Consider the following 17,521-nt stretch of genomic DNA (forward strand, 5'->3'; position numbering starts at 1 on the left):
ATAGCGTTTCAACTGGTATAGCGTTTCAACTGGTATAGCGTTTTAACTGGTATAGCGTTTCAACTGGTTGAACCAGTTGAAACACTATACCAGTTGAAACACTATACCAGTTGAAACGCTATACCAGTTGAAACGCTATACCAGTTGAAACGCTATACCAGTTGAAACGCTATACCAGTTGAAGCGCTATACCAGTTGAAGTGCTATACCAGTTGAAGTGCTATACCAGTTGAAACGCTATACCAGTTGAAACGCTATACCAGTTGAAACGCTATACCAGTTGAAACGCTATACCAGTTGAAACGCTATACCAGTTGAAACGCTATACCAGTTGAAACGCTATACCAGTTGAAACGCTATACCAGTTAAAAGCGCTATACCAGTTGAAACGCTATACCAGTTGAAACGCTATACCAGTTGAAACGCTATACCAGTTGAAACGCTATACCAGTTGAAACGCTATACCAGTTGAAACGCTATACCAGTTGAAACGCGTTTTAACTGGTATAGCGTTTCAACTGGTATAGCGTTTCAACTGGTATAGCGTTTCAACTGGTATAGTGTTTCAACTGGTATAGCGTTTCAACTGGTATAGCGTTTCAACTGGTATAGCGTTTCAACTGGTATAGCGTTTCAACTGGTATAGTGTTTCAACTGGTATAGCGTTTCAGCTGGTATAGTGTTTCAACTGGTATAGTGTTTCAACTGGTATAGCGTTTCAACTGGTATAGCGTTTCAACTGGTATAGCGTTTCAACTGGTATAGCACTTCAACTGGTATAGCGTTTCAACTGGTATAGCGTTTCAACTGGTATAGCGTTTTAACTGGTATAGCGTTTCAACTGGTATAGCGTTTCAACTGGTATAGCGTTTTAACTGGTATAGCGTTTCAACTGGTATAGCGTTTCAACTGGTATAGCGTTTCAACTGGTATAGCGTTTCAACTGGTTTAGCGTTTCAACTGGTATAAGGTTTCAACTGGTATAGAGTTTCAACTGGTATAGCGTTTCAACTGGTATAGCGTTTCAGCTGGTATAGTGTTTCAACTGGTATAGTGTTTCAACTGGTATAGCGTTTCAACTGGTATAGCGTTTCAACTGGTATAGCGTTTCAACTGGTATAGCGTTTCAACTGGTATAGCGTTTCAACTGGTATAGCGTTTCAACTGGTATAGCACGATTTAACGATTTTAAGTTCTTGTTCTATGTGTCTTGTAGTTTTATTTATAGAAGATCCAAAGATTTCTTCTTCAGATATTTCTGCCTTATTCTCTTCTTTTGGATGACTCATCTTCTTAGAGTTAGAGTTGTCATGGTTATCATCTTCTTCTTTTAACCATTTACCCATTTCCGATTCTATATACTTTTTAATGAGTTTCCAGGTTGCAATGCCAGTACAGGAGACTGGAATCCCAATTGCTAGAGACTTTGGAAGCCCAAGTTGCCAGACTGCAATTCCAGCACAGGAAACTGGAATACCAATGACTAAACAATTAATAACACTTTTATAAGTTTTCTTTGTGAACATTATAATTTGTTCTTTTACTATATTGCAAATGATCCATTTGCTTTAATATTTCTTTTAGAATTTGGAGGTATTTTTCTGATTTACCTTACAAAATTAAAATTGTTTTTGAGATGTTAGAACTATTTTTGTAGTTTTTATAGTAGCTTCAAGCATCCTAAATATTTTTGCAGTTTACATGATAACATTAGCTATTGAATAAGAGGTCATATTGAATATGACATTCTGTATTAAAATAAAATCTTCCTTTAATTGCAATGACGTCATTTTGAATATGACGTTATATTCAATTTTTTTACTTCTTTACTTTTTCTGATTTATTTTTTTCTTTGGTTTTTATCTTTTTTATTTTGTAGATTTTTTCCTTTTCTAGCTTTTTTTGTAGATTCTTCTATTTTCTTATTTCTCTTTTTTCTATAGTTTTTTTTATTTTCTTATAACAGATTGTAAATGGTGTAACAAACAAACAAACAGTATATTTTTATAGAAATATACGGCGGTAACTGTTAATACAGATTGTATTATTAAATTCTTGATTAATATAGATCGGTAGAGCAAATGAGAGTTACTTAAATTCACATCCTTAGAATTTGAAAGAGATCATTAAAGCCAATGTGCTGCGGTCACTGTTAATACAGATGGTATTATTTAATACTTGATGAATATATAGTGGTAAAACTTTACAAATGGATGTGACAAAACTAAACGACACGTCATACAAATGGCTGGCAAAACTATACAAATGGACTTGACAAGACTAAAAATGGATGTGACTAAACTCTAAAAATGTATGTGCCAAAAACTATGAATGGATGCAACTATACAAATGGACATGATAAGACTATGATAAAACTATACAAATAGATGTGACAAACCTATACAAATGGAGGTATAAAAAACTATACAAATGGATGCAAAAAAATTATATAAATGGATGTGACCAAATTATACAAATGGATTTGACAAAACTATACAAATGGATGTGAAGACGCTACAAATGGATGTAACTAGACTCTAAAAATGGTAATGATAAGAATACACAAAGGGGTGTTAAACTATAAAATGGAAGTGACAAAGCTATAAAAATAGATGTGACAAAATTATACAAATGGATACGAGAAAACTCTGATAAAAATATACAAATGGATTTGACAAAACTATACAAATCAGTTGAACAAATGGATATGATAAGACTATGAATACACTATATGAATTCATGTGACTAAACTATACAAATGGATTAGACGACGCTACAAATGGATATGACTACACTTTAAAAATGGTTATAATAAGAATATAAAAAGGGATGTGACAAAACTATGCAAATAGAAGTGACAAAACTATACAAATAGATATGACAAAGCTATACAAAAATAGATGTGACAAAACTATACAAATGGATTTGAGAAAACTCTGATAAAACTATACAAATTGATTTGACAAAACTATACAAATCAGTTGAACAAATGGATATGATAAGACTATGACAACGCAATACAAATTTATGTGACAAAACTATACAAATGGATGTGACAAAATTATACAAATGGATGCGACTAAACTATACAAATGGATTTGACAAAACTAAACAAATTGCAATGGCAAAACAATACAAATGGATATGACATAACTATACAAATGGATTTGACAAGACTTTATAAATGCATGTTACAACACTATACAAATGGATATGACAAGCCAATACAAATGAATGTAACAAATCTAAACAAATGGATCTCACAAAACTATTCAAATGGATTTGACAAAACCATACAAATTTATATGACAAAACTATGCACTTATATGTGACAAAATTATACAAATGAATTTGAGTAAACCATATCAATTAATTTGATTAGACTGTCCAAATAGATTTGACGAGACTATGCAAATGGATGTGACAAAACTACACAAATGGATTTGACAAGACTGTACAAATGGATTTGACAAAACTATACAAATGGATACGAAAAACCTATACAAATGGGTGTGAAAAGACTAAACATGTATTTGACTAAACAAATGGATATAATAAGACTATAATTAAACTAAACAAATTGATGTGACAAAACTAGTCAAATGGATATGACAAAACAATACAAATGGATGTAACCAAACTATACAAATGGATGTAAATATACAAATGGATGTGACAAAACTACACAAATGGAAATGACAAAACTATTAAAATGGACTTGACAAGACCTGTGTTGGCAAACTCAATTTGACCTTTGCTTGGCAATACGGGACCCAGAGATTGAATCACGCCTCTTGAATGCCCTGCAGGGCCTATTCAGGACCGACTCCTGACGCAGGGACCAAATAGTGAAGAAGCTTCGTTAATTCATAAATAATAATAAATAATGGCTTGGACTAAACTCTAAAAATGGTTGTGATAAGACTATTCAAATGAATGTGACTAAACAAATGGATATGATAAGAATATAATTTGTATAGTGACAATACTATATACAAATGTATATGACAAAGCAAATGGATGTGACAAGATTACACAAATGGATGTGACAAGACTGAACAAAGGGATTTGACATAACTATACAAATGGATACGAAAAAACGACACAAATGGATGTGAAAAGAATAAAAATGCATTTGACTAAATAAATGGATATGATAAGACTATGATTAAACTATACAAATTGATGTGACAAAACTATACAAATGGATATGACAAAACTATACAAATAGATGTAACCAAACTATAGAAATGGATGGAAACATACAAATGGATGTGACAAAACTATACAAATGGAAATGACAAAACTATTCAAATGTACTTGACAAGACCTGTGTTGGCACACTCAATTTGACCTTAGCTTGGCAATACGGGACCCAGAGATTGAATCACGCCTCTTGAATGCACTGCAGGGCCTATTCAGGGCCGACTCCTGACGCAGGGACCAAATAGTGAAGAAGCTTCGTTAATTCATAAATAATAATAAATAATGGCTTGGACTAAACTCTAAAAATGGTTGTGATAAGACTATTCAAATGAATGTGACTAAACAAATGGATATGATAAGAATATAATTTGTATAGTGACAATACTATATACAAATGGATATGACAAAGCAAATGGATGTGACAAGATTACACAAATGGATGTGACAAGACTGAACAAAGGGATTTGACATAACTATACAAATGGATACGAAAAAACGACACAAATGGATGTGAAAAGAATAAAAATGCATTTGACTAAATAAATGGATATGATAAGACTATGATTAAACTATACAAATTGATGTGACAAAACTATACAAATGGATATGACAAAACTATACAAATAGATGTAACCAAACTATAGAAATGGATGGAAACATACAAATGGATGTGACAAAACTATACAAATGGAAATGACAAAACTATTCAAATGTACTTGACAAGACCTGTGTTGGCGCAGTGGATTTGATCTTAGCTTGGTAATATGGGACCCAGAGATCGAATCGCGCAGCAGGAAAGCACTATAGGGCCTATGCAGGGCCGACTACTGACGCAGGGACCAAATAATGAAGAAGCGTCGTTAATCCTGAAATAATAATAAATAATGGCTTTGACTAAACTCTTAAAATGGTTGTGATAAGACTATGCAAATGAATGTGACTAAACAAATGGATATGATCAAACTATGATTTTTTTTAGTGACAATACTATATACAAATGGATATGAAAAAAGCTACACAAATGGATTTGACAAAACTATACAAATGGATATGAGAAGACTATGATAAAACTCTACAAATTGACCTGACAAAACTATAAGAATCAGTTTAACAAATGGATATGATAAGACTGTGATAACACAACACAAATTCAAGTGACAAAACTACACAAATGGATGTGACAAAACTATACAAATGGATATAAAAAGCTATACAAATAGATCTGACAAAACTATACAAATGGATGTGAGAAAACTCTGATAAAACTTTACAAATTCATTTGAAAGAGCTATACAAACCAGTTGAACACATGGATATGATAAGACTATAACAACACTAAATAAATTTATGTGACAAAACTATACAAATGAATGTGGCAAAATTACACAAATGGACGCGACAAAACTATACAAATGGATTTGACAAAAATAAACAAATTAAAATGACCAAACAATACAAATGGATTTGACAAGACTTTACAAATCCAAGTTACCAATCTATACAAATGGATATGACAAGCCAATACAAATGAATGTAACAAATCTATGCAAATGGATGTGATAATGGCTTTGAGTAAACTCTAAAAATGGTTGTGATAAGACTATACAAATGCACGATTTCAAAATGGACATTTTACAGTGTTTTCTCAAAAGTTTCCACCAAGAGAAAAAGCTCTTTTGCTATGGCTCTTTCTCACCTAAAGGAAAGTTTCAATTCGAAAGAAATACCTTATGATTCTGACATGACTTGTTCAGCTGAAGAAATAAAAATTTCTTTTACACGACTACAGCTAAAAGAATTCGAAAATGATTTTTTAGGTACTTATGTTAAAGAACCTCTTGTAAATCAAGAGACTATAATGAAAAATATACTGAATGAATTTGAAAATCAATCAGCATCAAGAAACACAATGTTGAATTACTATTGCTCTTATTACTGTCCTCTTTGCAAAGCTCAATGTTTCAAGAAAAATAACCATAAAGCAAGGCACGATTGTTTTCATATAACGGGCGGAGTAGTAGGTCACTACCATTAAAGGAGTAATATACCAGGATTAGAAAGATTCAATTCAAATACTATTATAGCTCGAATTCGGTATGCACAATTCTTTCCATTTACTACAAAAATTTTATCAAATTACACCTGCGCTTCGGCTAATAAGGAAAGTAAATTTGTTTTCGATAGTAAAAAGTATAAATTCAAAGACTTTTCTATAGTATTCAAAAACTGGGCCACTCCTTCTAAAAGCAGATCTGGTTATTACAAATATCTAGTCAACAAATACCATTTTGAACTTGCCAACAAATTCAACCTTCATCCGTATCGTTCTGAGCCAGGAGAAGAAAAATATGAAATATTACTTTCTCAAGTGACAACAAAAGCCTTTAAACAAATAAACAACATTTTGACAGCAAAGGAGAGAAACAAAAAACTTAAATTACAGACAAAAGGATGAATCAAAGAAAAACGGATGTGACAAAACCATTCAAATGGATGTGGCAAAACTATTCAAATGGATGAGACAAAACCTTATAAATGGATATGATAAGACTATCCAAATAGATGTGACAGGAAAATACAAGAGAATGTGAAAAAAATATACAAATTGATGTGGCAAGACTATACAAAAGAGTTTGAAAAAACTATACAAATTGATGTGACAAAACTATACAAATGGATATGATAAGACTTTACAGACGGATGTGATAAAACAACGCAAATAAATGTGACACAACTATAAAAATGGATTCGACAAAACTATACAAATAAATTCAGCTAAACTATAAAATAAATATGACAAAACCATACAAATGGATGTGACAAAACTGTACAGATGGATGTGACAAAACTATACAAATGGATGTGACAAAGCTATTCAAATGGATGTGGTGACAAGACTATTAATGGATATGACAAAGCAACACAAATGAATGTGAAAAAACTATACAAATTGATGTGACAAAACTAAACGACATGTCATCCAACTGAATGGCAAAACTATACAAATGGACTTGACAAACTATACAAATGGATTTGACAAAACTATACAAATAGAAGTGACAAAAACTATACAAATGGATGCGACAAAACTATACAAATGGATTTGACGAAAACTATACAAATGGAAATGACAAAGCAATAAAAATGGATGTAACAAAACTATTCAAATGGATTTGACAAGACTATACAAATGTATATTACAAGACTATAGAAATGGATGTGACAAGCCATCCCAAATGGATGTGAGAAATCCATACAAATGGATGTGACAAAGCTAAGCAAATGGATATGACAAAACTATTCAAATGGATTTGACATAACCAAACAAATAAATATGACAAAATTTACTATTGGATGTGACAAAACTGTATAAATGGAAGTGATAAAACTATTCAAATGGATGCGACAAGGCTATTAATGGACATGAAAAGCTATACAAATTGATGTGACAAAACTATACAAATGTATGTGACAGAACTAAGCGACATATCATCCAAATGGCTGGCAAAACTATCCAAATGGACTTGACAAGAATAAAAATGGATGTAACTAAACTCTAAAAATGAATGTGCCGAAAACTATAAATGGATACAATTATACAAATGGATATGATAAGACTATGACAAAACTATTGAAATGGATGTGACAAACCTATACAAATTGAGGTAAAAAAAAATATAAAAATGGATGTAAAAAAACTGTATAAATGGATGTGACAAAATTATACAAATGGATTTGAAAAACTATACAAATGGATGTGACAAAGCTATTCAAATGGATGTGACAAGGCTATTAATGGATATGATAAAGCAATACAAATGGATGTGACAAAACTATGCAAATGGATTTGACGAGACTATACAAATGCATATTACAAGACTATACAAATGGATGTGACAAGTCATCACAAATGGATGTGAGAAATCTATACAAATAGATGCGACAAAGCTAAACAAATGGATGTAAAAAAACTATTCAAATGGATTTGACAAAACCATACAAATGAATACGACAAAATTTACTATTGGATGTGACAATACTGTATAAATGGATGTGAGAAAACTATCAATTGAATGTGATAAGACTATCCAGACAGATTTGACGAGACTATACAAACGGATGTGACAAGTCAATACAAATGGATGGGATAAAACTATACAAATGGATACGATAAAACTGTACAAATGGATGTGAAATGACTAAAAATGGTTGAGACTAAACAAATGTATGTGATAAGACGATGATATGATTGAACTATACAAATTGATGTAACAAAATTGTACAAATGGATGTGACAAAACTATACAAATGGACGTAACCAAACTATACAAATGGACGTAACCAAACTATACAAATGAATGTGACCATACAAATGGATGCGACAAAACTACACAAATGGATGGGACAAAACCATACAAATGGATATGGCAAAACTAAACAAATGGATGAGATAAGACTATACAGAACATACAAATGGATGCGATAAAACTATACGACTGGATGTGACAAAACCAAACAAATAAATATGGCATAACTGTACAAATGGATGTGACAAGTATATCCAAATAGATTTGACAGGGCTATACAAATGGATGCGAAAAAACTATACAAATGGCTGTGATAAAACTGTACAAATGGAAGTGATAAAACTATTCAAATGGATATGACAAGGCTATTATGAAAAAGCTATACCAATGGATGTGACAAAACTGTACAAATGGATGTGACAAAACTAAACGACACGTCATCCAAATGGCTGGCAAAACTATACAAATGGACTTGACAGGACTAAAAATGGATGTGACTAAACTCTAAAAATGAATGTGCCAAAAACTATACATAGATGCAACTATACAAATGGATATGATAAGACTATAATAAAACTATACAAATGGATGTGACAAACCTATACAAATGGAGGTAACAAAACTATAAAAATGGATGGAAAATACTATATAAATGGATGTGACCAAATTATACAAATGGATTTGACAAAACTATACGAATGAATGTGACGACGGTACAAATGGATGTAACTAGACTCTAAAAATAGTTATGATAAGAAAATATAAAGGGATGTGATAAAACTATACAAATGGAAGTGACAAAACTATACAAATGGATATTACTAAGCTATACAAATATATGTGACAAAACTATACAAAAGGATATGAGAAAACTCTTATAAGACTATAAAAATGGATTTGAAAAAACTACACAAATCAGTTGAACAAATGGATATGATAAGACTATGACCACACTATACAAATTCAAGTGACAAAACTATAAAAATGGATGTGACGCCGCTACAAATGGATGTGACTAGACTCTAAAAATGGTTATGATAAGAATATACAAAGGGATATGACAAATCTATACAAATTGATGTGACAAACCTTTACAAATGGAGGTAACAAACTATAAAAATGGATGCAAGCAAACTATAAAAATGGATATGACCAAATTATACAAATAGATTTGACGAAAGTATACAAATGGATGTGACAACGCTACAAATGGATGTGACTAGACTCTTATGATAAGAATATACAACGGGATGTGACAAAACTATACAAATGGATATGACAAAGCTATAGACATAGATGTGACAAAACGATACAAATGGATGTAACAAAACTATACAAATGGATGTGAGAAATCTCTGATAAGACTATGCAAATGGATTTGACAAAACTATACAAATCAGTTGAACTATAAAAATGGATGCAAAAATACTATATAAATGGATGTGACCAAATTATACAAATGGATTTGACAAAACTATATAAATGGATGTGACAGCACTACAAATGGATGTAACTAGACTCCAAAAATGGTTATGATAAGAAAATACAAAGGGATGTGATAAAACTATACAGATGGAAGTGACAAAACTATACAAATGGATATGACAAAATTATATAAAATAGATGTGACAAAACTATACAAATGTATGTGAGAAAACTGATAAGACAATACAAATAGATTTGACAAAACTATACAAATCAGTTGAACAAATGGATATGATAAGACAACATATGATAATGACAAGACAACACTATACAAATTCATGTGACAAAACTATGCAAATGGATGTGACGTCGCTACAAATGGATGTGACTAGACTCTAAAAATGGCTATGATAAGAATATACAAAGGGATGTGAAAAAACTATACAAATGGATATGAGTAATGAATGGATGTGACTAAACAAATGGATATGATAAGACTTTGATAAAACTATACAAATTATTGATATGACAAACTATACAAATTGATGTAACCAAACTATACAAATGGATGTAACTATACAATGGGATTTGACAAAACTATACAAATAGAAGTGACAAAAACTATACAAATGGATGCGACAAAACTATACAAATGGATTTGACGAAAACTATACAAATGGAAATGACAAAGCAATAAAAATGGATGTAACAAAACTATTCAAATGGATTTGACAAGACTATACAAATGTATATTACAAGACTATAGAAATGGATGTGACAAGCCATCCCAAATGGATGTGAGAAATCCATACAAATGGATGTGACAAAGCTAAGCAAATGGATATGACAAAACTATTCAAATGGATTTGACATAACCAAACAAATAAATATGACAAAATTTACTATTGGATGTGACAAAACTGTATAAATGGAAGTGATAAAACTATTCAAATGGATGCGACAAGGCTATTAATGGACATGAAAAGCTATACAAATTGATGTGACAAAACTATACAAATGTATGTGACAGAACTAAGCGACATATCATCCAAATGGCTGGCAAAACTATCCAAATGGACTTGACAAGAATAAAAATGGATGTAACTAAACTCTAAAAATGAATGTGCCGAAAACTATAAATGGATGCAATTATACAAATGGATATGATAAGACTATGACAAAACTATTGAAATGGATGTGACAAACCTATACAAATTGAGGTAAAAAAAATATAAAAATGGATGCAAAAAAACTGTATAAATGGATGTGACAAAATTATACAAATGGATTTGAAAAACTATACAAATGGATGTGACAAAGCTATTCAAATGGATGTGACAAGGCTATTAATGGATATGATAAAGCAATACAAATGGATGTGACAAAACTATGCAAATGGATTTGACGAGACTATACAAATGCATATTACAAGACTATACAAATGGATGTGACAAGTCATCACAAATGGATGTGAGAAATCTATACAAATAGATGCGACAAAGCTAAACAAATGGATGTAAAAAAACTATTCAAATGGATTTGACAAAACCATACAAATGAATACGACAAAATTTACTATTGGATGTGACAATACTGTATAAATGGATGTGAGAAAACTATCAAATGAATGTGATAAGACTATCCAGACAGATTTGACAAGACTATACAAACGGATGTGACAAGTCAATACAAATGGATGGGATAAAACTATACAAATGGATACGATAAAACTGTACAAATGGATGTGAAATGACTAAAAATGGTTGAGACTAAACAAATGTATGTGATAAGACGATGATATGATTGAACTATACAAATTGATGTAACAAAATTGTACAAATGAATGTGACAAAACTATACAAATGGACGTAACCAAACTATACAAATGGACGTAACCAAACTATACAAATAAATGTGACCATACAAATGGATGCGACAAAACTACACAAATGGATGGGACAAAACCATACAAATGGATATGGCAAAACTAAACAAATGGATGAGATAAGACTATACAGAACATACAAATGGATGCGATAAAACTATACGACTGGATGTGACAAAACCAAACAAATAAATATGGCATAACTGTACAAATGGATGTGACAAGTATATCCAAATAGATTTGACAGGGCTATACAAATGGATGCGAAAAAACTATACAAATGGCTGTGATAAAACTGTACAAATGGAAGTGATAAAACTATTCAAATGGATATGACAAGGCTATTATGAAAAAGCTATACCAATGGATGTGACAAAACTGTACAAATGGATGTGACAAAACTAAACGACACGTCATCCAAATGGCTGGCAAAACTATACAAATAGACTTGACAGGACTAAAAATGGATGTGACTAAACTCTAAAAATGAATGTGCCAAAAACTATACATAGATGCAACTATACAAATGGATATGATAAGACTATAATAAAACTATACAAATGGATGTGACAAACCTATACATATGGAGGTAACAAAACTATAAAAATGGATGGAAAATACTATATAAATGGATGTGACCAAATTATACAAATGGATTTGACAAAACTATACGAATGAATGTGACGACGGTACAAATGGATGTAACTAGACTCTAAAAATAGTTATGATAAGAAAATATAAAGGGATGTGATAAAACTATACAAATGGAAGTGACAAAACTATACAAATGGATATTACTAAGCTATACAAATAGATGTGACAAAACTATACAAAAGGATATGAGAAAACTCTTATAAGACTATAAAAATGGATTTGAAAAAACTACACAAATCAGTTGAACAAATGGATATGATAAGACTATGACAACACTATACAAATTCAAGTGACAAAACTATAAAAATGGATGTGACGCCGCTACAAATGGATGTGACTAGACTCTAAAAATGGTTATGATAAGAATATACAAAGGGATATGACAAATCTATACAAATTGATGTGACAAACCTTTACAAATGGAGGTAACAAACTATAAAAATGGATGCAAGCAAACTATAAAAATGGATATGACCAAATTATACAAATAGATTTGACGAAAGTATACAAATGGATGTGACAACGCTACAAATGGATGTGACTAGACTCTTATGATAAGAATATACAACGGGATGTGACAAAACTATACAAATGGATATGACAAAGCTATAGACATAGATGTGACAAAACTATACAAATGGATGTAACAAAACTATACAAATGGATGTGAGAAAACTCTGATAAGACTATGCAAATGGATTTGACAAAACTATACAAATCAGTTGAACTATAAAAATGGATGCAAAAATACTATATAAATGGATGTGACCAAATTATACAAATGGATTTGACAAAACTATATAAATGGATGTGACAGCACTACAAATGGATGTAACTAGACTCCAAAAATGGTTATGATAAGAAAATACAAAGGGATGTGATAAAACTATACAGATGGAAGTGACAAAACTATACAAATGGATATGACAAAATTATATAAAATAGATGTGACAAAACTATACAAATGTATGTGAGAAAACTGATAAGACAATACAAATAGATTTGACAAAACTATACAAATCAGTTGAACAAATGGATATGATAAGACAACATATGATAATGACAAGACAACACTATACAAATTCATGTGACAAAACTATACAAATGGATGTGACGTCGCTACAAATGGATGTGACTAGACTCTAAAAATGGCTATGATAAGAATATACAAAGGGATGTGAAAAAACTATACAAATGGATATGAGTAATGAATGGATGTGACTAAACAAATGGATATGATAAGACTTTGATAAAACTATACAAATTATTGATATGACAAACTATACAAATTGATGTAACCAAACTATACAAATGGATGTAACTATACAATGGGATGTGACAAAACTAAACAAATAAACTTGACGAGACCTGTGTTGGCGCAGTGGATTTGACCTTAGCTCGATAATACGGGACCCAGAGATCGAATCACGCAGCAAGAATTCACTGCAGGGACTATGCAGGGCCGACTGCCGACGCAGGGACCAAATAGTGAATAAGCGTAGTTAATTCTTACATAATAATAAATAATGGCTTTGACTAAACTCTAAAAATTGTTGGGATAAGACTATACAACTGCAAGATTTAAAAATGGACATTTTACAGTGTTTTCTCAAAAGTTTCCACCAAGAGAAAAAGCTTTTTTGCTGATTCATATCTTTCTAACCTAAAGGAAAGTTTCAATGCGAAAGAAATACCTTATGATTCTGAACTGACTTGTTCAGCTGAAGAAATAAAAATTTCTTTTAAACGACTACAGCTAAAAGAATTCGAAAATGATTTGTTAGGTACTTATTTTAAAGAACCTCTTGTAAATCCAGAGACTATAATGAAAAATATACAGATTGAATTTGAAAATCAATCAGTATCCAGAAACACAATCTTGAATTACTATTGCTCATATTATTGTCCTCTTTGCACCTTACCTTTAAAATAACCTCTTGTAAATCAAGAGACTATAATGAAAAATATACTGAATGAATTTGAAAATCAATCAGCATCAGGAAACACAATGTTGAATTACTATTGCTCTTATTACTGTCCTCTTTGCAAAGCTCAATGTTTCAAGAAAAATAACCATAAAGATAGGCACGATTGTTTTCATATAACGGGCGGAGTAGTAGGTCACTACCATTAAAAGAGTAATATACCAGGATTAGAAAGATTGGATTCAAATGCTATTATAGCTCGAATTCGGTCTGTAAAATTCTTTCCATATACTAAAAAATTTTCATCAAATTACACCTGCGCTTCGGCTCCTAATCAACGTAAATTAGTTTTCGATAGAAAAAAGTATAATTTCAAAGACTTTTCTATGGTATTCAAAAACTGGGCCACTTATTAAAAAAATCTTGTCAAAAAATGCCATTTTGAACTTGCCAACAAATTCTACCTTCATCCATATCGTTTTGAATCAGGAGAAGAAAAATATAAAGTACTACTTTCTCAAGTAAAAGCAAAATCCATTGAACAAATAAAACACATTTTGAGAGAAGAAAATACAGATAAGAAGAGAAAGAAAAAACTTAAATTGCAGACAAAAAGGATGAATCGAATACAAACGGATGTGATAAAATCATACAAATGGATATGGCAAAACTATACAAATGGATGTGACAAGACTATACAAATGAATTTGAAAAAACTATATAAATTGATGTGACAAAACTATACAAAAGAATGTGAAAAAACTATACAAATTGATGTGACAAAACTGTACAAATGGATATGATAAGACTTTACAAACAGATGTGATAAATTCAACACAAATAAATGTGACACAACTATAAAAAGTGGATTCGACCAAACTATACAAATACATGTGACTAAACTATAAAATTGATATGACAAAACCATGCAAACAGATGTGACAAAACCGTACAGATGGATTTGACAAAACTATGCAAATGGATGTGACAACACTATTCAAATGGATGTGACAAGGCTATTAATGGATATGATAAAGCAATACAAATGGATTTTACAAAACTATGCAAATGAATTTGACGAGACTAGACAAATGCATATTACAAGACTATACAAATGGATGTTACAAGTCATCACAAATGGATTAGAGAAATTTATACAAATGGATGCGACAAAGCTAAACAAATGGATGTGACAAAACTATTCAAATGGATTTTACAAAACTCTATAAATGGATGTGAGAAAACTATCAAATGAATTTGATAAGACTATCCAGATAAATTTGACGAGACTATACAAACGGATGTGACAAGTCAATACAAATGGATGGGATAAAACTATACAAATAGATATAAAAAAAATATACAAATGGATGTGAAAAAACTAAAAATGGAAGAGACTAAACAAATGTATGTGATAAGACTATGAAATGATTGAACTATACAAATTGATGTGACAAAACTGTACAAATGGATGTGACAAAAGTATACAAATGGACGTAACCAAACTATACAAATGGATGTGACCATACAGATGGATGCGACAAAACTACACAAATGGATGTGACAAAACCATACAAATGGATGTGGCAAAACTAAACAAATGGATGAGATAAGACTATACAGAACATATAGAATATACAAATGGATGTGACAAAAGTATACAACTGGATGTGATAAAACCAAACAAATAAATCTGGCATAACTGTACAAATGGATGTGACAAGACTATCCAAATAGATTTGACAAGGCTGTACAAATGGATGTGAAAAAACTATACAAATTTAGGTGACACACCTATAAAAATGGATTTTAAGAAACTATACAGGTGGATGTGACTAAATTATAAAAATAGATATGACAAAACCATACAAATGGAGGTGATAAAACTGTGCAAATGGACGTGATAAAACTATTCAAATGGATATGACAAGGCTGACAAAACTAAACGACACATCATCCAAATGGCTGGCAAAACTATACAAATGGACTTGACAAGATTAAAAATGGATGTGACTAAACTCCAAAAATGAATGTGCCAAAAACTATAAATGCATGCAACTATACAAATGGATATGATAAGAATATGATAAAACTATACAAATGGATGTGATAAACCTATGCAAACGGAGGTAACAAACTTATAAAAATGGATGCAAAAATACTATATAAATGGATGTGGCCAAACTATACAAATGGATTTGACAAAACTATACAAATGGATGTGACGACGCTACAAATGAATGTAACTAGACTCTAAAAATGGTTATGATAAGAATATACAAAGGGATGTGATAAAACTATACAAATGGAAGTGAAAAAACGATACAAATGGATATGACAAAGCTATACAAATAGATGCGACAAAACTACACAAATGGATGTGAGAAAACTCTGGTAAGACTATAAAAATGGATTTGACAAAACTATACAAATCAGTTGAACAAATGGATATGATAAGACTATGACAACACTAAACAAATTCATGTGACAAAACTATACAAATGGATGTGACGACGCTACAAATGGTTATGACTAGACTCTAAAACTGGTTATGATAAGAATATACAAAGGGATGTGATAAACCTATACAAATGGAAGTGACAAAACTATACAAATGGATATGACAAAGCTGGTTTTGTTACATCCATTTGTAACCATAAAGATACGCACGATTGTTTTCATACAAAAGGCGGAGTAGTAGGTCACTACTATTTAAGGAGTAATATACCAGGATTAGAAAGATTCGATTCAAAAACTATTATAGCTCGAATTCAGTTTGCAAAATTCTTTCCATTTACTACAAAAATTTTATCAAATTACACCTGCGCTTCGGCTCCTAAGGAACGTTAATTTGTTTTCGATAGTAAAAAGTATAAATTCAAAGACTTTTCTATAGTATTCAAAAACTCGGCCACTCCTTCTAAAAGCAGATCTGGTTATTACAAATATCTAGTTAACAAATACCATTTTGAACTTGCCAACAAATTTAACTCGCTTTCACAAATTTCACGCTTTCAAATTTAAATCCATATCGCTTTCGACCAGGGGAAGAAAAAAATGAAGTACTACTTTCTCATGTAAAAGCAAAAGCCATTGAACAAATAAAAACATTTTGAGAG

At 31.1% G+C, this 17,521-nt stretch overlaps 1 protein-coding gene across 1 annotated transcript in view; it reads right to left on the reverse strand.

Moving 5' to 3' along the window:
• Positions 1 to 17,521, reverse strand: part of LOC136029612 (zinc finger MYM-type protein 1-like) — a 49,828-nt gene that overhangs the window by 29,655 nt on the left and 2,652 nt on the right. The window contains exon 3 of the mRNA XM_065708116.1: positions 1,185 to 1,468. Coding sequence (XP_065564188.1) covers positions 1,185 to 1,468 — 284 coding nt within the window. The remainder of the gene's footprint in view (positions 1 to 1,184; positions 1,469 to 17,521) is intronic.

Source organism: Artemia franciscana, chromosome 7 (genome assembly GCF_032884065.1).
Source record: "Artemia franciscana chromosome 7, ASM3288406v1, whole genome shotgun sequence".
Classification (NCBI taxonomy): Eukaryota; Metazoa; Arthropoda; class Branchiopoda; order Anostraca; family Artemiidae; genus Artemia; species Artemia franciscana.